This window comes from Loxodonta africana, chromosome 5 (genome assembly GCF_030014295.1).
Source record: "Loxodonta africana isolate mLoxAfr1 chromosome 5, mLoxAfr1.hap2, whole genome shotgun sequence".
Lineage (NCBI taxonomy): Eukaryota > Metazoa > Chordata > Mammalia > Proboscidea > Elephantidae > Loxodonta > Loxodonta africana.
This window is the reverse complement of record NC_087346.1, coordinates 53,202,204-53,226,487: the sequence shown is the minus strand read 5'-3', so window position 1 is coordinate 53,226,487 and position 24,284 is coordinate 53,202,204. Positions and strand designations below refer to the sequence as shown.

Sequence of the window (24,284 nt, the reverse complement as noted above, 5' to 3'; positions counted from 1 at the left end):
ACTAACTCCAAGTGGATCAAAGACCTAAACATAAAGACTAAAACAATAAAGATCATGGAAGAAAAAATAGGGACAACCTTAGGAGCCCTAATACAAGGCATAAACAGAATACAAAACATTACCAAAAATGACGAAGAGAAACCAGATAACTGGGAGCTCCTAAAAATCAAACACCTATGCTCATCTAAAGACTTCACCAAAAGAGTCAAAAGACCACCTACAGACTGGGAAAGAATTTTCAGCTATGACATCTCTGACCAGCGCCTGATCTCTAAAATCTATATGATTCTGTCAAAACTCAACCACAAAAAGACAAACAACCCAATCAAGAAGTGGGCAAAGGATATGAGCACACACTTCACAAAAGAAGATATTCAGGCAGCTAACAGATACATGAGAAAATGCTCTCGATCATTAGCCATTAGACAAATGCAAATTAAAACTACGATGAGATTCCATCTCACTCCAACAAGGATGGCATTAATCCAAAAAACACAAAATAATAAATGTTGGAGAGGCTGTGGAGAGATTGGAACTTTTATACACTGCTGGTGGGAATGTAAAATGGTACAACCACTTTGGAAATCTATCTGGCGTTTTCTTCAAAAGTTAGAAATAGAACTACCATACAACCCAGAAATCCCATTCCTCGGAATATACCCTAGAGATACAAGAGCCTTCACACGAACAGATATATGCACACCCATGTTTATTGCAGCTCTGTTTACAATAGCAAAAAAGCTGGAAACAACCAAGGTGTCCATCAACAGATGAATGGGTAAATAAATTGTGGTATATTCACACAATGGAATACTACGCATCGATAAAGAACAGTGACGAATCTGTGAAACATTTCATAACATGGAGGAACCTGGAAGGCATTATGCTGAGCGAAATGAGTCAGAGGCAAAAGGACAAATATTGTATAAGACCACTATTATAGGATCTTGAGAAATAGTATAAACTGAGAAGAACACATACTTTTGTGGTTACAAGGGGGGGGAGGGAGGGAGGGAGGGAGGGAGAGGGTTTTTTACTGATGAATTAGTAGATAAGAACTGCTTTAGGTGAAGGGAAGGACAACACTCAATACATGGAAGGTCAGCTCAATTGGACTGGACCAAAAGCAAAGAAGTTTCCAGGATAAAACGAATGCTTCAAAGGTCAGCAGAGCAAGGGCGGGGGTTTGGGGACCATGGTTTAAGGGGACTTCTAAGTCAATTGGCAAAATAATTCTATTTTGAAAACATTCTGCATCCCACTTTGAAATGTGACGTCTGGGGTCTTAAATGCTAACAAGCGGCCATCTAAGATGCATCAATTGGTCTCAACTCACCTGGAGCAAAGGAGAATGAAGAACACCAAGGTCACACGACAACTAAGAGCCCAAGAGACAGAAAGGGCCACATGAACCAGAGACCTACATCATCCTGAGACCAGAAGAACTAGTTGGTGCCCGGCCACAATCGATGACTGCCCTGACAGGGAGCACAACAGAGAACCCCTGAGGGAGCAGGAGATCAGTGGGATGCAGACCCCAAATTCGCATAAAAAGACCATACTTAATGGTCTGACTGAGACTAGAGGAATCCCGGCGGTCATGGTCCCCAAACCTTCTGTTGGCACAGGACAGGAACCATCCCCGAAGACAACTCATCAGACATGAAAGGGACTGGACAGTGGGTAGGAGAGAGATGCTGATGAAGAGTGAGCTAATTATATCAGGTGGACACTTGAGACTGTGTTGGCATCTCCTGTCTGGAGTGGGGATGGGAGGATAGAGAGAGTGGGAAGCTGGCAAAATTGTCACGAAAGGAGAGACTGGAAGGGCTGACTCATTAGGGGGAGAGCAAGTGGAAGTACGGAGTAAGATGTATATAAACTTATATGTGACAGTCTGACTTCATTTGTAAACGTTCACTTGAAGCTCAATAAAAATTAATTAAAAAAAAAAATGATAGCCTTACATGGCTTCACTGGTAAATTCAGGAAACATTAAAGAAAAAACACCAATCTTAAGCAAATTGTTCTAAAAAATAGGAAAAGAGGTAACACTTATCAAGTGACTTTATGAGATAACCATAACTATTAATTACTTCAAAGCCTGACAGTGAAACTACTAGAAAGGAAAATTACAGACTAATCTCTCCCATGAACACAGAAGTAAAAATCTTAAATAAAATATTAGCAAATAAAGTTTGTGACATATTGAAGTATAATACATGGTGAACAAAAGGTTTTTATTCCAAATATATAAGAATGATTAATATTCATATATCAATCAGTACAATCTAAGACATGAAGAAAATAAAGAAAAATGATGAGCATCCCAATAGATGTTAAAAAAATACTTAATAATATTTAGTACACATTCCTAATATAAATGCTTAGCAAAATAAGACAACCTATTTAAATGATTAACAATCTTTTTACAAAATTACTAAGTATATTATACAATATAGTGAAATACTGAAACGCTTCCCCTAAATTCAGAAACAAAATAAGAATGTTCATTCTCGCCATTTTCATTCAACATTTGACTGTAGGTCCTAGTCAGTACCAGTACACCAAAAAATAATAATAATAGGCATAGGGATTGCAGAGGGAGAAATAAAACAGTCATTTTCCAAAGATTATATGATTTTATACACAAATAATCTAAAGTAAACTACAAATTAACTATTAGAATTAATAGGTGAATTAGGCAAAATCACTGGATGGAAGGCCAATAAGCAATAATGCATTTCAAAGAACCAGCAACAAACAATGTAAAATAAAATTTAAAAATATATATGTTATACATTAGCATTAAAAAAAAAAAAAAGGAGAGTTTTCATTTTGGTCAAGATAAGTTAAGCACAACCCACCTCTCCCACCTGATGCATCTAAGAACCCTGGACTGACTGCATGGAGCAGCTATCTGAGAACTGTGGAAAGTAAATGGAGAACTTCTAGTTCCACACAAGTTAGAATAAGCACATTCCACCGTAATCCTCCTGCTAATTACAATTAAAACCCCTCAACAAAATACAGCTACCGGAAGACTCCGCAAGATGAAGAAAATCAAGCGGACTGGCTGGGAACCTCAGGACTCAAGGAAGACTTGAAAGTGAGTTCTCTGAGGTTCCTTTCCTCTTAGGTCTCCTAGCCTTGACACTAGAGTAGCTCACAACCTGGACACATCAGGAGATACAGAAAGCGGGAGAAAAGGCCACAGAAAACCTGCTCTGCCTAACCATAGAACCCGAAAGAAGAAAGGCCTGCAAGACATTTGATTATATCTGCTCTCCTCCAGAGAAGCTGCACCCTGCTTCTTCTCCATCAGGTGCTGCAGAGACTGCGGCTGAGCCCTGTTGACCATCCATGCCTATACCAGTAAGACAGCACCACTTCCACTCCCCACTAGGTGGTGCAGAGACTATGGGGCAGGGCCTTGTCAAACAATCTCACCCTGGATTCAGTACTGACACCAAAAAGGCAGGACCTTGCTTCCTCCTAGCTAAAGTGTGTGCGTAAGTGAGAAGAATTGTGGAAAGGAGGAACCGGAAGAAAAAGACTGTTTAAATCAGTGTATGAAGTTCTTGGTATAACCCCAAGCGGCTCGTGGGTGACACCAAGCAAAATCAACAAAGCAAAAGCATTGAGAATAGAAATATGATGTGAAACAATGTCGAGGTTTCAAATGGACCACTGTGTAGCACCCAAAGAGGAAAGAATAAAATATCACTGAAAAGGCTTTTAAAACTAAATTGACATAGAATCACAACCCACAAGAGTGACCCAAGATGTGTGTTCTAAACCCAAATTAGCTGTCTGCTAAAATAGAAGATTTAAGTAGAAACTAGAATTTCATAACTTAATTCTGAAAACATAAAATGGCTCACCAAGAACAAGGAAAATTTCATATCAAATAAGATAATCAACAAATGATAACATCAAGATGGAACAGATGTTGGAATTATCTCATGATGATGATTTTAAAACAGGTTATCATACAAAAGCTCCAACAAGCAATCGTGACATTCTTTAAACAAATTGAAAACTCTTAGCAAATATCTAGAAGATACATAGAAACATCAAATGAAAATTTTATCATGGAAAAATATAATAACTGAAATAAAAAACACACTTAATGGGCTAAATGGCAGAATGGAGATGACAGAGGAAAAAATCGGTAAATCTGAACATAGGTCAAGAGAAATTATTCAATAAGAACAACAAAAGGAAAAAAATGGATTTTAAAAATTAACAGGGCCAGTATTGTCTCCAGCTCGCTGAGCTCCAGCCAGAGGAGAAGGTGGGTAAGTAAGGTCTCTATACCACAGCTCACACAAAGTGGTCTGCCTGCAAAACCACTGCTGGTAAAGGATCCAGGAAGCCACTGTCTACAAAAACCACTCTCAAGAGTTCATCCTCTATTGGAGGGGTGAAGAGATCTCTTATTAACAGGTCTGGTAGGAGCCCTGGTGGCACAGTGCTTAAAGTGCTCAGCTGCTAACCAAAAGGTTGATTGTTCAAACCCACCAGCCACTCCACAGGACAAAGATGTGCCAGTCTGCTTCTCTAAAAAAGATTTACAGCCTTGGGAACCCTATGGGGTAAGTTCTACTTTATTCTGCAGGGTCTCTATGAGTCGGAATTGACTCGATAGCACTGGGACAGGCCTGGTACTATGGCACTCCATGAAATTAGAGGCTATCAGAAGTCCACTGAACAACTGATTCACAAACTTTCCTTCTGGCATCTGGGGTGAGAAATTGCTCAGGATTTCAAAATAGACCTGCACTTCCAGAATGCAGCTATTCGTACTTTGCAAGAAGCAAGTGACGTCTATCTGGTTGGCATTTTTGAAGACATCAACCTGTGTCCTATCCATCCCAAACATGTAACAGTTGTGCCAAAAGACATCTAGCTAGCATGCCGCATAGGTGGAGAACACACTTAAGAATTTGCTATGCTATGAAATATTTCATTCTCAAAAAAAAAGGAAAAGAAAAATTAACTTCTTCTTGTTACTGGTAGTTCTGAACGTTAGACATTTTTTTCCCATGGAGTCAAAAGGTACCTAAGTATCTGATTACAAATGGAAAAATAGAGGACAGAAACCAGGTATTGGTAGTTTTCTCATTTTCATTTACATGTCAATTTTTAACATAAATGTGAGGACATAAAGCAATGATACAAGTCAAAATGTCTCAGTGAACAAGTTTTAGCAACTTTATAACAATTAATTAATTTGCTAAATTTTTCTGAACAATGTCAGAATTTGGATTTTTAAAAAACAAGTAATTTCCTTATTGATGGCAAAAAAAAAAATCTCAGCGACCTATGGGAACATACCAAAAAGTCTAACATTTGTGTTATCAGGGTCTCAAAAGAAAAGGAGAAAGAGTTCAGGGCTAAAAAAATATTTCACACAATAATGGCTAAAAACTTCCAAAATTTGACAAAAGGTATAAAACTATGGTTTCAAGAACCTCAAACAAGATAAACCAGAGTAAATCAAAACTTTCTAAAAATTAAAGACGGGAAAAAAAAATCTTGTAATCAGCCAGACAGAAATGACACATTACCTTTGGGGGAACATGATTCAAATGAGATCTGATTTTTCTTATCTGAAAGTCACCCATCTGGTTTCCCTTCTGGTCCTCATATGTGCCAAGTCTTTCCTTCCCTCCTTAGAGCTCTCTCTGGTGCTATAGACTTCTGTCTGGATCAGTTTACCTTCGCCTCTTCTCACCACTGGCTTCTTTTCCGTCTTCAGATCTCAACTCAAACATCATTTCCCTATCTAAGGTGTCAATCCACCACATAACTAGGCCATTTCTCTTTTTCACAGCATCCTGTTTATTTTCTTCTTGACTCTTAATGCCAACAAAAATTCACTTATTTAGTTTTTCATTTACTGTCTTTCTCCTCTGCAGTAAAATATTAATTTCATGAGGGCAAATATCATGTATGTTTTGTTCACCTCTGTGTGGAAACCCTGGTGCCATACTGGTTAAGAGCTACAGCTGTTAAACAGAAGGTCAGCAGTTCGAATCCACCAGGCACTCTTTGGAAACTGTATGAGGCAGGTCCATTCTATCCTATAGGGTTGCAATGAGTCGGAATCGTCTCGCGACGGCAATGGGTTTTATATTCCTAGCACCTAGAATTGCTCATAGTAGACTCTCAACAAGTATGTTTTGAATGTTTGAATGAATGAGTGAATGAGCAAACAGAAAAGTTCTTGGCAGTAATTAGAGAGTAAGGGAGGGCTAACATTAATAAAGTTGAGTGTAAATCATAGGATATTTCAAGTCAGTGGTGTTCAACGTGCACCTGTCTTAATATTTTTGGGAACTTGAGCAAATACAAATACTTTAGTTCTACCCCACAACAATAAACTTATAACATCTGAAACAGGACCATGACATTGGTATTTTTTTTTAAGATTTCTAGATGATTCTAAGTAACTTTTTAAGCCAGGCTGAGAAACACTGGCCTAACCAATTGGCATATAATTTTGGATATGCCAGTAAATGGAAAAATCTAGTTGTAATAATGACCCAATAACAAAATGCTAAAGAGGAAAGGAGTACCTTTATGATTAAGTGTGTTTTAGCTTCTAACAAATAGCTGTTTTTCAAAATAAATTCACAATGGTGTGTACCTGCCAAGAATAGTGACAATATAGCAGATATTTTATAATAATATTCAAAATAAGCTTCATCCTGAAGGGAATTTGCAAAATTGAAGCTTCAAGGGAAATCCAGACAGTCATAATAGAAACAGGATAAGGAAATGAAAAATGATAAGTAACTGTCCTGGGAAGTTAACAAATGATTCTTTTTTTGTTCATCTCTCCCAACCCATTAAATTAACTTTAAGAATAATCTCAAAGTTTTCTTCCTTCAAAACTTTCTCTGCATAAGTTCATCAGTGTGTTATGTTTTACAGAATGTATACACATTTGTCCTAAATTAGCATAAATAAACAAGTGAAAGGATTGACTCGTTTGGGGTAAAGTAAAATTAGAAATAATATCTACTAGAAATTCAGGTAGGGATGTCAACTACGAAGTTGGACACGTTAGAGGTCGAGAGAGTGTGGGCCAGTGCCAAAATGACCTACTGTGCCCTTGACCATTGGAAGAGCTCCTACACCTCAGGAGTGCAGTGAGCAGAGAGTAGCCTGAAACTCTCTATTAAGGTTATAATGTATAGTGACAGATAATTTCAAGTTCTGTATCTTCCCAAGGATTATTAATATTGGTTCATTCATCTATATGCTATGGGCTAAATAACAAAAATCTCATTCAATATAGACGCATTCATCATGTTGTTAAATGTAACAAAATAAGACAAAATCAATATGTTACAAATTTTTCAAACTTTCTAGTACACACATAAAACCCAAAATGTTCGATAAAAATCTGATGCTAACTTTGAAATTTAAGTGTGAATATTTCAAATTTAGTAACCAAATTTAAATGAGCAAGTTAAAGAAAAATTGTAATATTTATAAAAATATTACTTTTAGGTTGCTTACTGATTTTGAGTGTTTATTTTAATCAAAAATAACAAAATTGCAAATCATGAGAATATTCAAACTCACCTATACTTTTAGAACATAGTGCTAAAAACAAAATCTTCAAAAGGTACCACAGTTATGAGATTAGACTTATACATGCAAGATTAAATCTTTGAAATGACTTATTTGAACTGGATATACAATACTTGATAAAAACATGCAAGAAAATCTTCCTCTGTATAGGGTATTTAAATAGTAATCCTTTACCTGAGAGCAAATTCTTATCTCAGTTAAGTTAACTTGATGCTTATTATATATTCCTAAAAATAACTTCTAAGGCAAACAAAACTAACCTAAGGATTCTCTGAAGCACAATAAGAAGCACAGGAACAGCGGACTGCCATCACTATACTATACTAACCTACACAAAGCACAGGCGAGATGATCCCGAGGAAAGTAAAGTGCTAGGTCAGAAAGAGTTTTAGAAACAGTAGAACAAATTTAAAAAATCACAATGCAAATTCAACACTAGATAATAATTAAGACTTTCTTTTTTTCCATTTTCTTTATGTAAGAGCATGATCTATCTCACTTGGCTAAGAAAAATTTAAAATATGATGGAAAATTTAAATAACACGCAAAGTAGCATTTTCAAATAAATACAATGAATTTAAGATTAAAAGTTGTCTTAGTTTGCTATGAGTTGGAGTCGACTCGACGGCACTGGGTTTGGTTTTTTTTTTAGTTATCTAGTGTTGCTATAACAGAAATATCACAAGTGGGTGGCTTTAACAAACAAAAATTTAGTTTCTCACAGGTTAGGAGGCTAAAAGTCCAAATTCAGGGTGCCAGCTCCAAGGAAGTCTTTCTCTCTCTCTGTCTCTGTCTCTCTCTGTCTCTGTCTCTGTCTCCCTCTCTGTCTCTCTGTTCTGGGGGAGGTCCTTGTTCCTCGGCTCCCTGGTGATCTTCATGTGGCATGAAATCTATCTTCCCCCAACCTGGCTCGCTTGATCTGCTCCTTTTATATTTTATAAGAGATTGACTAATTCTGCCTTATTAACATTAACAGACAACACATTCCCAAATGTGATTATAACCATAGGCAGAGAGGTTAGGATTTACAACACATATATTTGGGGGACACAATTCAATCCACAACAAAAATGTATATACATGTAAAGATACACCTAACAAACCATATTGATACAGAAGAGAGAAATTACCTCAAAAAAGTCTTGGATCTCAGAAATCCTAGGCACAGAAACACTGCAATTAGACTAGGTGCAAAGTATAAATGCTTTTTCTAGTCACTTTTATGTAAACAATATCAAGTGTTTCATTTCGATTATATGCCAACTTGAAAAGCATTTCATCTCTCTCAGGCTCATTCAATATTTTATAGTTAAATATACTCTTTCTTTGAGGTAAGGTACTACTCAAAAAAGCAACCCCTGCTTTATATTCTTAACGATAAAAGGATATACTTGATCTGGTGAAACTGTCCTTCAAGAATAATGGTGAAATTAAGACATTCACAGACAAACAAAAGCTTCAGGAATTCATCTCCACAAGGCCACTCCTAAAGAAATACTAAAAGGAGTCCTTTAGACAGAGCAGAAAAAAAGGACATTAAAAAGAAACTTGAAGCTGCATATCAAAAGATCTCTGGTAAAGGAAATTTCATGGGCAAAAATAAGGGCAAGTTTTAAGGTATTCTTACTTGATAACTGAAATAATTATATATACATATAACTCGACGGCAGTGGGTTATATATATACTCACATATACATATATACAAAAGTATAAATCTATGTTATAGGGTACATGATACATAAAGATGTGATTGAGATAACAACAACATAAATGGGGCGCAAAAACCTGAGTATAGAGTTTTTATACCTTGTTGAAGTTAAGTTGGTATCGGTTTAACCCAGGCTGTGATATCACACACACATACACACAAGCACAAAAGAAATGGAGAAGTGAATCAAAATAGCTCGCTACAACAAAGCAGCAAAATACAAAAATTAGTAGCAATTGAGGTTAAAAAAAAAAAAAGGTCAAAGAAGGCATAAGTTACACAAAAAACAAGTAGCAAAAGGTAGTCCTTCCTTACCATTAATTAAAGTAATGTAAATGAACTAAATGCTCCAATCAAAAGGCAAAGTGTAGCAGAATGGATAAAAAAAATATGATCCATCTATATGATAAAAACATATCTTCCGCTCAAAGACACAAGTAGATTAAAAATGAAAGGATAGAAAAAAATATTCCATGCAAATAGTAAACAAATGAGAGCAGGAGTAATGATCCTAGTATCAGAGAAAATAGACTCCAAGGCAAAATCTGTTATAAGAGACAAACAAGAAGATTATCTAATGATAAAAGGATCAACTCCTCAAAAAGAGATAGCAATTATAAAAATATATGTACATAATACAGGAGCACCCAAATACATAAAGCAAATACTGAAAGATCTGAAAGGAAAAAATAGACAGTTCTGCAACGATAGTGGAAAACCTCAATACACCACTCTCAATAATGCACAGAACATCTAGAAAGAAGGTCAATAAGGAAACAGAAGACCTGCATGACGTGATAAACAAACTAGACTTACTAGATGTTTACAGAATACTCCACCCAACAACAGCACAATACATATTCTTCTCCAGTGCACACAGGTCATTCTCCAGGATAGGCCAGATGTTAGACCACAAAACAAGCCTCAGTAAATTTAAGAAAACTGAAATCATACAAAGTATTTTCTCTGACCATAATGGTATGAAACTAGAAATTAATGACAGAAGAAAACATGAGTAGTTCTTTTTCCCATTGTCTCTCTTCTTTATACTCCTCTTCACATCTCTGGACTTTTTTACTATCCTTCCTTTCCCCTCCTTTTCCATTTTTCTACTGATATCATTTTAACTTATACGAACCTACCATAGTTTTCCAAATTTGTTCTCTGTATACACGTGTTGGTGATATTAATATGATGTTACTTAGTGACTATATTTTAAATGTTATGGAAAAATGCCTTTTCTCGCTAGACATTCGTAATGATAAAAATGAATTTTTCTGCCCCTAAAAATTTCTCACCAGTCCTTAGTTACCCTTCAAACTTGAAACTGAAACCATTCCTGGAGATTACCTTCCAGCCAAACAGTAGACAGGCCTATAAAGTGAACAACACCCTTGAAGAACATGCTCCCCCAGAACAACTAACCATACAAGGCCAAAGGGGCAGTATTTTCCCACAAGAAAAGTTTAGAACGTAGGAAAGTTGGGCATACGAAAGCAAGGACCCCAGGAAGGAAGTGGGGAAAGTGCTGACATATTGAGGAGATAGCAACCAATGTCACAAAACAAGCTGTGTATAAATTGTTGAATGGGAAACTAATTTGGTCTGTGAACTATCACCTAAACCACAATCAAATGTTTCAAAAAAAAAGCATAGACACACAGAAATATATACACAAACTAGGAAAGACAAATGCCATGTGAGGATCACCAAGAAATGCCTGGGGCTACCAACAAGGAAGGGATCAACATGACCAAGGCCCTGATTTGGACTTTTAGCCTCCAGAACTGTGAGAAAATAAATTTCTGTTCTTTAAAGACATGGTATTTCTGTTACAGCAGCACCAGGAAACTAAGAGAGCCACTAAATTTGTTATGTAGCAATAGATAACTGATACCACATCGTGAAAATTGTAACCAATATCACAAAGCTATTTGTATAAAAATTGTTAAATGGGAAACTAATCTGCTGTGTAAACTTTCACCTAAAACAATAAAATATTTTTTTAATCCCTAACAGGACTGTTAGCATACATTTTGCATAAAATAAAATTTTAATGTCCAAAATTGAGCAAAAGATAACTGTTAGCCATATCAGTGATTTCAGATTTCTGTAAATGAATTTAGCATCACAGGCTACAGCAACAGTGAAGGTAATACTGAAAATAGATGTGAATTTTCATATCTTTAAATATATTGAAAAAAGATTTATTCTTAATAGATATGTGCATCTTAAGTAAGCCAACTGGGCATTTGAAGTCAATTTCTAAATGCCATATTTCATTAGTCAGGAATTTATTGTAAAGAGGTTTTAAAGGCATTAGGCATTAATACCATTATTACACCATACTTACACCATACATATAGGTGGTCTATGTAGTCATGTTGTCGTCAAGGACCTTAAATGGCAGCACTGAAGGTACTTGGATGATCATCTCCACATTATTTTTAATCTTTCACTCTTTTAACCCCCACATAAACTACTAAACAGGGATTGTTTCATATAAAACATAGGAATCAGATTGGGATGCCACAGATGTAGCATAATTGAAGTCTCAGAGACAACATAGAATATGTATCATTTTGCTATTGTGGCCCCTTCAAAGTTAGGACAGATTTTATTCATAAAACACATGGAAGTGCAAAATTTTATTTATTTTTTATTAACTTTTATTGAGCTTCAAGTGAACGTTTACAAATCAAGTCAGTCTGTCACATATAAGTTTACATACATCTTACTCCGTACTCCCGCTTGCTCTCCCCCTAATGAGTCAGCCCTTCCAGTCTCTCCTTTCCTGACAATTTTGCCAGCTTCCCACTCTCTCTATCCTCCCATCCCCACTCCAGACAGGAGATGCCAACACAGTCTCAAGTGTCCACCTGATATAATTAGCTCACTCTTCATCAGCATCTCTCTCCCACCCACTGTCCAGTCCCTTTCATGTCTGATGAGTTGTCTTCGGGGATGGTTCCTGTCCTGTGCCAACAGAAGGTCTGGGGACCATGGCCGCCGGGATTCCTCTAGTCTCAGTCAGACCATTAAGTATGGTCTTTTTATGCGAATTTGGGGTCTGCATCCCACTGATCTCCTGCTCCCTCAGGGGTTCTCTGTTGTGCTCCCTGTCAGGGCAGTCATCGATTGTGGCCGGGCACCAACTAGTTCTTCTGGTCTCAGGATGATGTAGGTCTCTGGTTCATGTGGCCCTTTCTGTCCCTCGGGCTCTTAGTTGTCGTGTGACCTTGGTGTTCTTCATTTTCCTTTGCTCCAGGTGAGTTGAGACCAATTGATGCATCTTAGATGGCCGCTTGTTAGCATTTAAGACCCCAGACGTCACATTTCAAAGTGGGATGCAGAATGTTTTCAAAATAGAATTATTTTGCCAATTGACTTAGAAGTCCCCTTAAACCATGGTCCCCAAACCCCCGCCTTTGCTCCGCTGACCTTTGAAGCATTCATTTTATCCCGGAAACTTCTTTGCTTTTGGTCCAGTCCAATTGAACTGACCTCCCATGTATTGAGTGTTGTCCTTCCCTTCACCTAAAGCAGTTCTTATCTACTAGTTAATCAGTAAAAAACCTAGAGAACCCCTGAGGGAGCAGGAGATCAGTGGGATGCAGACCCCAAATTTTCATAAAAAGACCATACTTAATGGTCTGGCTGTGACTAGGGGAATCCCGGCGGTCACGGTCCCCAAACCTTCTGTTGGCACAGGACGGGAACCATCCCCGAAGACAATTCATCAGACATGAAAGGGACTGGACAGTGGGTGGGAGAGAGATGCTGATGAAGAGTGAGCTAATTATATCAGGTGGACACTTGAAACTGTCTTGGCATCTCCTGTCTAGAGGAGGGATGGGAGGATAGAGAGAGTTGGAAGCTGGCAAAGTTTTCACGAAAGGAGAGACTGGAAGGGCTGACACATCAGGGGAGAGCAAGTGAGAGTAAGGAGTAAGATGTATATTAACTTATATGTGACAGACTGACTTGATTTGTAAACGTTCACTTGAAGCTCAATAAAAGTTAATAACAAAAAAAAAAAGTTCTATCCTTTACAATGTCTGAGATCTTAAGACATTCATATCTCCTGTGTTTTAAGTCACAAAAATCATTTATTGTACTGTCACATTTCATTTGTTGTTGTTGTTGTTAGGTGCCATTGAGTTGGTCCATAGCTACCCTATGTACGACAGAACAAAACACTGCCTGATCCTGCACCATGCTCACAATCATTGTTATGCTTGAGCCCATTGTTGGAGCCACTGGGTCAATCTATCTTGTTGAGGATCTTTCTCTTTTTTCCTGATCCTGTATTTTTGCCAAGCATCATGTCCTTCCCCAGAGACTGATCCCTCCTGACAACATTTCCAAAGTATGAAAGATGCAGTCTCGCCATCCTTGCTCCTAAGGAACATTCTGGCTGTACTTCTTCCAAGACAGATTTGTTCATTCTTTTGGCAGTCCATAGTATATTCGATATTCTTCACCAACACCACAATTAGAAGGTGTCAATTCTTCTTCTGTCTTCCTTAATAATTGTCCAGCTTTTGCAAACATATGATGAGATTAAAAACACCATAGCTAGGGTCAGGAACACCTTAGTCTTTAAGGTGACATCTTTGCTTTTCAATACTTCAAGGGGTCTTTTGCAGCAGGTATGTCCAATGCAATGCATCTTTTGATTTCTTGATCACTGCTTCCATGGGTGTTGACTATGGATCCAAGTAAAATGAAATCCTTGGCAACTTCAACCTTTTCTCCATTTATCATGATGTTGCTTATTGGTCCAGTTGCAAGGATTTTTGTTATCTTTATGTTGAAGTGTAATCCATGCTGAAGGCTGTGGTATTTGATCTTCATTAGTAAATGCTTCAAGTCCTCTTCACTTTCAGCAAGCAAGGTTGTGTCATCTGTATATCAGAGGTCGTTAATGAGTCTTCCTCCAATCCTGATCCTCCGTTCTTCTTCATATAGATCAGCTTTTCGAATTATTTGCTCAGCATACAGATTGAATAGGTATGGTGAAAGGATACAACCCTGACTCACACCTTTCCTGACTTTAAACCACTCAGTATCCCCTTGTTCTGTCTGAACAACTGCCTCTTGATCTATTTACAGGTCATCTCATGAGCACAATTAGGTGTTCTGGAATTCCCATTCTCCAAAATGTTATCCATAATTTGTTATGATCCACACAGTCGAATGCCTTTGCATAGTCAATGAAACACAGGTAAACATCCTCTGGTATTCTCTGCTCTCAGCCAGGATCCACCTGACATCAGCAATGATACGCCTAGTTCCACGTCCTCTTCTGAACTGGCCTGATTATCTGGCAGTTCCCTATTGTTATACTGCTGCAGCTGCCTTTGAATGATCTTCAGCAAAGTTTTCCTTGCGTGTTATATTAATGATATTGTTTGATAATTTCCACATTTGGTTGGATCACCTCCCTTGGAAACAGGCATAAATATGGATTTCTTCCAGTCAGTTGGCCAGGTAGATGTCTTCCAAATTTCCTGGCATAGACGAGACAGCACCTCCAACGCTGCACTCATTTGTTGAAACATCTCAATTGATATTCCATCAATTCCTGGAGCCTTGTTTTTTGCTAACGCCTTCAATGCAGCTTGGACATCTTCTTTCTGTACCATCTGTTCCTGATCATATGCTACCTCCTGAAATGGTTGAATATACCATGGACTGCCAAAACAACGAACAAATCTGTCCTGGAAGAAGTGCAGCCAGAATTCTCCTTAGAAGCAAGGATAGCAAGAGTGTATCTTACATACTTTGGACATGTTGTCAGGAGGGATCAGTCCCTGAAGAAGGACATCATGCTTGCCAGAGTACAGGATCAGCAGAAAAGAGGAAGACCCTCAACGAGGTGGATTGGCACAGTGGCTGCAACAATCGGCTCAAAGCACAACAATGATTGTAAGGATGGTTCAGGACCGGGCAGTGTTTCGTTCTGTTGTGCACAGGGTCACTGTGAGTTGGAACCAACTGGACAGAACCTAACAACAATCTTGTACCAGTTATTTTACTATTGAAAATATCACATCAATTCTTGGCATTGCCTCAGTTAGCAAGCAATGCTACTGCTCTGGTTAATTGACTGCATTTTAAAACCTAGTTGATGATCCTGTTTTGTAATTTGTTATTTTTAAAAACATCTTACAATGGTAGTCCAATTTCTACACAAATTGATTTTAACAACACCTTGTGCACACAAGGCTACATTGTGCCATCATTAACTCTAATGTCTTAACTGTAAATTTTATTTTGATCTTTTACTAATGATCTTTTAATCTGAATGAAATAGTCAAGTATTGATTTTTAAATTTCATCTACTTTACCATCTTCAGTTTACTCAATATGAGACGTTTCTTTAATAAATGGAAATTCTTTTGAAAATATATCAACATCGTTTAAAATGCAGATTAACAGGAATGAAAAATTCACTGAGGATTTAGGTTTCCAGATGGATTCAAGTTAGAAATGGAAAAAAAAATTACATTTACAAGTAAACTGGCTTAAACCTAAAGTAAACCTTCCGACCCCTGGAAGTTTCAGTTTCCTATATGTCCTTAGAATGAATGTTCTCTGACCCTATGGGGATGTTCCATGTAATACTCTCTCACAGAGCAATGCTGAGCTTCTGCGTAGCCTCAAAGATTTTGTTGAACTTTAAAAATATAGACATGTTCATAATAGCCAAAGATGTCACAGCAGGCTACCAGAATACCACTCACAGGCCTAATATAATGTTTATATTATACAATCCCATCCAGGATTCCAGTATTAAAAATAGGTTTGATTATAGAGGCGTCTTCTTACCGTATTTAATAGTTTATTAGTTCTTTCTGTTCTTGACAAGAATGCAGCGTATTGATTAGTCAAGTTAGGTAGTTTGTCAGGACTTCCACTGACCTGTGAATTCCAAAAAGCATGTTAAAAAAAAAAAGAACTAGTGTAAAAGGAGGGGAAAAAAAGAGTATCATTTACTATTTTTAGCAATACAAGTGGCATTGTAAATAATAAGTTTGCAGCAAAGCTCAGCAATATTGCTCTATCTTTAAATAGTGATAAACACATATTCCTTAAAAAGTTAAATTCTTAAAATAGGATATGGAAGTAAAAACCTTTCAGTCAATGAGATATTAAAATAGAAAAATAGTTAATTCTATGAACCGCTAGGTAAATGAGATGGATCTAAATACACTGTTTAAATATATTAAGAGTGAATTATTAGCTATACTCTAATATTAAATTCATACATAAATTCTTGTTCTGTTTCATAACCAGCAGACAGTGATCTCAATAATATATGAGCATAAGATACTTGGCCAATTATATAGAACTATTTGATAATACCTGATCATCAATACATGAATAAAAATATAATAATAATAATAATTTAACTTGGTTACATGACAATCCTGGATTAACAAAATTTCTCAGAAAAATAACAAATATTCTCTTAAATATCAAAATGCCTTATATGCATTGAAGATGTGTATTAATTAGCTAACCGAGACTGAGATCTAAAAATTTAATTAGCAATTAATCCTTATGATATTATACTCTTTCTGATTCATCACACAATTTAGCCATTTCTAGTACTTTAGTAACTTGAAGTGTATAGCCAGCAGGAACATTTTTTGTATATAGAAAAAGGATGAGGATTTATTTTCCTGTTTTTATGCACCCCACTGTTTTTATTTCAGAATTTGATATTCATATTTCATATTTCAAAATGTGATACATAGCAGAAAATAGTCCAATCTCTCTCCATATTTGCTTATATTTTTGGTAACATTCATCTCCTAAAAACTCATCATTCGTATACTATATCTTTGAAACTATCAGCCTCTCTACCCCAAGTGCTGAAGCTGACCCTTTTCCACTCTTTTCCTCATGATATAATTCCTACTTAGCCACGCAAAAGAAAATAAGTAAATGTTATCACTTGCAAAGCAGAACAGGCAATCACAGTCATATCTTGTAAAAATATGAAAGTCTTCAAGTATATTGCATCTGAGCCAACACTATTTCACAGGGTTGTTATGCACATTTACTGAAGTTGAAAAAAAATTGCTTTTATAATAATTTTATTATAGCCATGTAGGTGATAATAAAAATTATAACATGAGAATTTCTAAAGCATTTTGTAATTTTTTACTGTTTAGAGCATAAAAAGTACCAAGTCCAGGAAATGAATAACTCATTGGAAGACTTTGGCTTTAGAGGAAATGAGTAGTTTGCAGAAGACCACATTTCTGCCTGAAGTAAATTAAAAATAAAATAAAATAAAAGTCTTTGTTTAAAAGTTTAGAGTTGTGGAAGCATCACAGACCAAAAAAAAAAAAAAAAAATCCATTGCCATCAAATCAATTCTGACTCATAGCGACCCTACAGGACAGAGCAGAACTGCCCCACAGGGTTCCCAAGGCTGTAATCACAGATAAAAGCATCTCAAATTCTGGAGAGGTTAGAACTTCTGAGAGGTGAGCTATCAATCTGCAGCTACATTTCCCCTGTGCATTTTTTGATAACAGGCAACACAGGATATGAATCTGGGTTTAGGCCTGGCAAAAGGCTGAGAAACTGAAAAACCAGTTTATTGTGGTTTTGTTGGGCCAAAATGACAAAATTACAGATTTGAGGAGCCTCAAAACATACGGCCTGTTTCCCCTTAAAATATTTGCAAGGATATAAGGATACAGCAAGGTTAGCTGGTGAAAAATAGTATTTGCAATAAAGTCATTGGTTTTGCAAAATTCTATGATGCGATCTCCGGCATCCTTTCTATAACCAAAGTCATATTTTCAAATACCATTGTTCTTTGTTTCCAACTTTCAAATTCCAGTAATTATCAATGCATCTTGTTTGCATGTTTGATCAATTTCAGACTGCAGAAGTTAGTAAAATTCTTTAATTTCTTCATCTTTGGCTTTAGTAATTGGTATATAAGTGTGAATAACAGTTGTATTAACTGGTCTTCCTTGTAGGCATATGGATATTAGCCTATCACTGACAGCATTGTACTTCAGAATAGGTCTTGAAATGTTCTTTTTGACGACGAACACGATGCCATTGCTCCTCAATATGTCATTTTAGGCATGGTAGACAATATGATTGTCTGATTCGAGGTAGCCAATACTAGTCCATTTCAGCTCACTAATGCTTTGGATTTCGATGTTTATGTGTTCCAGTTTTCCTACATTCATTGTCGTACATTCCACACTCATATTATTAATGGATGTCTACAGCCGTTTCTTCTCATTTTGAGTCGTGTTACATCAGTAAATGAAAGTCCCAAAAGCTTGACTCCATCCATGTTATTAAGGTCGACTCTACTTCGAGGAGTAGTAAGTGCAGTAAGGCCAGAAAAATATATAGAAAGTGAAATGATTTGAGGGGAAAAAAAGAGACTAAGTTGACATTATTCACAGATGACATAATTTTGCTTGTGGAAAATCCAAAAGAAACTAATAATAAATCAGTAAAAATTAATCGTTAAATTTGACAAGAATTATGGACTCTTAGTGAAACAAATCTAAAAGATATATTTCCTTGTAACAATAACAGAAATCTTAACAACAAAAAAAATTAAAAGGCACCATTCGCAATAGAACTTAAAAAAACAAGACAAAAAGCATCTAATGAAAGATGTGTAAGACTTCCCCACAAAAATGGTAACGCATCAGAGAAAACTTAAAGAAGACCTCATCTGAAGCTAAATTCACTCCCACGAAATAGTGAAGCAATTTTAAAGTGAAGATAAGTGTTTAAAGAAGTAGGTATGAGATCTTCAAAGACATTTAAAAAAAAGAGAGATCCATTTTATTTTATTTTATTTTATTTTATTTTATTTTATTTTATTTTATTTTATTTATAAAACAGCTGTGGACCAAATTAATTTTTAGTCTTAAACCATAAGATACCATATATAGATAATTTCAATAATATTATGACTTATACTAATGAGCCATATATATCACAAGTAATTTGAAGAACCACACTAAGGACTAGGTATTAGGCTTTAAAATATTATTTTAGTATTCACATATTACCTGATAATCAGCAGGACCAGGAGTAATAAGAGTTTCTTTCTGAACCAGGAAAAATGTTCGAGGAACAGAAGATCCAAAAGCACTTTTCCCTTTTTTCTCCAAGCAGATATTTTTAACATTGTCAACTATAGTGCTATTTAAGATATTATAAAACCCAGGACCTAAAATTATGAAGAATATCAAAACTAAGAATAAACATTCCTTTAATTACTTCTTTTGAACTGAGAAATTTTACACTAAGTAGTTTTTTTAGAAAGAGCACCAATAAAAATATTAAAATATGTAAAATTCAGTCAATTAGAAATATCTTCTTTGAAATATCTGACATTACACAAGTCTTAGCAGTTACTGTAGTAATATAACTTTGCTGTTAATCATCTGGATAAATTGAAATTAGGCATCTTTTTATTAATTTTACTTTATTTAATCATTAGGGAAGGTTAAGAACCATAGCTACCAAGTGGTAAGTCTATACTACAAATATCCAATAACCTTCAGACCATATGGAAACTTTAATTAAATAACTCAAGCTTCTATTACATTAACTGCCTCACCTTTAATTAAAAAAAAAAAAAAAAAACCCGTTGCCATCAAGTCAATTCCAACTCATAGCGACTCCATAGGACAGCATAGTACTGCCCCACAGGATTTCTAAGGAGTGCCTGGTGGATTCAAACTGCCAACTTTTTGGTTAGCAGCCGAACTCTTAACCACTATGCCACCTTCAATTAGCTATTGTAAAACCCACCACTTGATTTTTATTAAATAAATAAGAAAATATCATGATAAAACATAAATAGGTAGGTTAATTATCCTTTTCTTATACTTTATTCCTGAAGAGGAAAACTAAGTATAGAAATTTCTTCTTCACATTAAGACAAATACTGGAATCAAGATGGCAGAGTAAGAAGCTCCAAATGTTCCCTTCCTCACACAGAGCAAGTAAAAATACAAGCAGAAAAACAGCACTGCTCGCCTTGTTGGAATGCTTGTGAATAGCTGGGAGATGACAGCAGCAAGGCAAAGACTTGCAGAATGGTACAAGACTTTGAGACTTTTCTCTTGATGCTGGTTTAAACACCACCCCTATCCCCATTGCAGCAGGCTAGAAGTGTCAGCTACATTGCCAGCTTTGGGGCTGAGCCTCTAGTTCTCGGTGAGCAGAGAGTATTTTATTAATGCGATCTGATGTTTACCTGCCTTAATCAGTTGAGTAACTACTCAAAGGACAAAAACAAAGTGCTTATTTCTGTTTTATCCATCTTGGAGGTCGCTGTGGTGGAAGAACGTCAGACACAGATTGGGCACTCACTCTAAAGTGAGCAAAGAACCCCATGGCTGCCTGGGGCAAAGGAGGGTGATAGAGATGCCAGGGTGAAAATGCCAGGGAGTGAATTTCATTGGGAAATTGGGGCACTTAACGGCACCTGCTGTTGTTGCTGTGTGTCATCAAGTCAATTCCAACTCATAGCAACCCTATAGGACAGAGTAGAAATGCTCCATAAGGTTTCCTAAACTGTAATCTTTACAGGAGCCAGATCTTCTCTCCTGCAGAGCGGATGGTGGGTTTGAACCACATACCATTGGGTTAGCAGCTAAGCACTTAACTGTTGCACCACCAGGGCTCCTTTAAAGACACCTAAGTGTGTTTAATTCAGAGTCACAAGCATGTCCAGAGCAACATACACATCCAGAAAACATCAGAGGTAATCCTACATTTTCTCCTTGGGTGGATCTCCCAGCTCAATGTAAGGCTGCTTAAGGATTTTCACAGCTAGAGCCAGTCTGCAAAGATGCCAAGAGGTTTTTTCTCCAGTGGTTTTTCCACTGCTTATTTTTGTAAAAAAATAGTTTGAAAAAGTCACTAACTACCAAACCTTAACCAATAAAGAGAGGAAAGGATAAAAAAGAGAGAGAGAAAGGAAGAAATAAAAAAGAAAACTAGCAAACTCTGAGAAAGCTGGAGAACCTAAGTTCTAAAACTACTGTATTGTATCATTCAAATGTCCCATTTTCAACAAAAAAAAAAAAGAAAAAAATGTCACAAGACATACAGAGAAACAAGGACGCCCCACTCAAAGCAACAAAATAAGCCAGCAAAGACTATCACTGAAGAGGAGGCAACTGAAAATACCATGCCTTGAGTCAGGCACACCTTAGTCCTCAAAGTGACATATTTGGTTTTTAACACTTTAAAGAGGTGTTTTGCAGCAGATTTGCATCTGTGATGCGTCTGTCAGTTTGCTATACGGCGGTGGCTTGCATGTTGCCGTGATGCTGAAAGCTATGCCACCGATATTTCAAATACCAGTAGGGCAAGGTGGACTGATTTCAGCAGAGCTTCCACACTAAGACAGACTAGGAAAAAGGACCTGGTAGTCTGCTTCTGAAAGAATTGGTCTGCGAAAACCTTAGGAATAGCAGAAGGAAAACAGCAGAAAGCTACAATTAAAATGCATGACATATTAAACTGAAATCTTACTAAAATTGTAAATTATTTTTATCTGTCTATGTTTAGTGATAAACAGAGAAAATATTGAAGTTGTCAAGGATTTCATTTTACTTAGGTCCACAATCAACACCCATGGAAGCACCAGTCAAGAAATCAACGACATATTGCATTGAGCAAATCTGCTATAAAAGACCTCTTTAAAGTGTTAAAAAGCAAAGATGTCACTTTGAAGACTAAGGTATGCCTGACCCAAGCCATGGTATTTTGAATCTTCTCATATGTATGCAAGCTGGACAATCAATAAGGAAGACCAAAGAAGAATTGATGCCTTTGAATTATGGTGCTGGAGAAGAATACTGAATATACCATGGACTTTGGAACCAATCTGTCTTGGAAGAAGTACAGCCAGAATGCTCCTTAGAAACGAGCATGACAAATCTTCATCTCATGTACTTTAGACATATTATCAGGAAGGATCAGTCCCTGGAAAAGCACATCATGCTTGGTAGTGTAAAAAGTTAGCGAAAAAAAGGAAGACCCTGAATGGGATGGACTGACACAGTGGCTGCAACAACAAGCTCAAACAGCAACGATTGTGAAGATGGCGCAGAACTGGGTAGCATTTCGTTCTGTTGTACATGGGGTCACAATGAGTCGGAACCAACTCAACAGCACCTAACAATAAATGTTTAGTGCATAGTCAATGCTAAAAAAAAAAAAAATCTGTTGGTTTAAAATGACAACACTAACTATATAGAATAACAGCAACGACAAAAGAAATTGCACTCTCTGATGCAACCATCTTAAGAATATTAAGTTAATAAAGCTCAACAGTAGAAATATATGGATTAATTGCTAACCTGGCATTTCCTCTGTCCTGGATTCCTGTGTGAATCGAGCAGCACTTTGACCAAATGCAGATTTTTTCAGTCCTAAAGTTTTCTTCAAGGACTTGAGAGCTGTTCGAGGTTCATTATATGTGCCAGGAGCTGGTGTGATTGATTTCATAGGTACAAATCTCTAGCGAAGAACAGAGGAAAATACGCCAATGACAGACTAATAGTACAATTTGATACTTCATGAGCTAAAAGCTGTCTTCTTAGTAATATAACATCTGGAGTTTAATTTACGTCTCAATGTGGTAAATGAATTAATATTTATACCCATCAAACCATAAAATAAATAGCTTTTAGTAAAATCACCTATATATTAATACAGCAATGCATTATGTACATTACCTGCAGAAAAAAAATCATCACAACATGAGCTTCTTGTTGATAACATATGGACAATTTTTATGTTTAAAATATTCTACAAGATATTAAGTTAAAAATTATATGATCTAAGATAGTTTCTTTTATGTAATAAAATTACATGAGTTGACAAGGTTCCTTAATATATGTATTCAATTAACTCACCAATATTGTTAAATACCTTAATAAATCTAAAATCTTATAATCATGTAGTTTAGAAATCCAATTACATTACACAAACATATTAGTATTAAATAGTATCATATGTATATATAGAGTGAGAAAATATGAACTCTTAGGAAATATAGCATTTGATAATCTTATTCTTTATCTTTTTATTTGGAAACAGTTTCAAACTTATATAAAAGTTGCATGAACAAAAATAACACAGAAAATATATGCATAATCTTTATCAAGATTCACCTATTATTAACATGTTACCCTATTTGCTTTTTTATTTGCCTACTCTCTGTTTCTGTCTTTGTCTGTCTCTCCCTCTCTCTGTCTCTATACACACACACACACATACACAAGTACACATACATATACCAAAAACCTATTGCAGTCGAGTCAATTCCAACTCATAGCGATCCTATAGGACAGAGTAGAACTGCCCCATAGAGTTTCCAAGGGGTGCCTGATGGATTTGAACTGAGGACCTTTCGGTTAGCAGCTGTAGCTCTTATCTACTACGCCACCAGTATTTCCACACATACATATAGAACCACTCAATGGAACATTACATACGTCATAACCCGTTACCCCATATACTCCCTAATATGTCCTGTATTTCCTAAAAATAGGGATATTTTCTTACATAATCACAATACACTCATCCATTTCAGTAAATGTATTATTGATAGAATGCATTTATCTAATCTGCCATTCATATTCCAAATCTGTAAGTCAGTCTAACAGTGTCCCTATTGCATTTTTTCCCTCCAGTATATAATTTAGTTTAGGATCAGGTATTATATTTAGTTATTATGTAACTTTGAAAAAAAACAAAAACCAAACCCATTGCCATCAAGTCGACCCTCTAGGAAACGGCAGAACTGCCCCATAGAGTTTCCAAGGAGCGCCTGGTGGATTCAAACTGCCAACCTTTTGGTTTGCAGCCATAGCTCTTAACCACTACACCACCAGGGTTTCCATTAGCTTCCTTTTTATCTAGGAACATTTCCACAGC

At 36.3% G+C, this 24,284-nt stretch overlaps 1 protein-coding gene across 1 annotated transcript in view; it reads right to left on the bottom strand.

Annotated features, from left to right (window-relative positions):
• STPG2 (sperm tail PG-rich repeat containing 2) overlaps positions 1 to 24,284 on the bottom strand; it is a 377,601-nt gene that overhangs the window by 184,999 nt on the left and 168,318 nt on the right. Inside the window, exons 6-8 of the mRNA XM_003410448.3 lie at positions 22,703 to 22,862; positions 19,391 to 19,551; positions 16,152 to 16,262 (exon numbers count right to left, since the gene is read on the bottom strand). Of these exons, the coding sequence (XP_003410496.2) occupies positions 16,152 to 16,262; positions 19,391 to 19,551; positions 22,703 to 22,862 (432 nt within the window). The remainder of the gene's footprint in view (positions 1 to 16,151; positions 16,263 to 19,390; positions 19,552 to 22,702; positions 22,863 to 24,284) is intronic.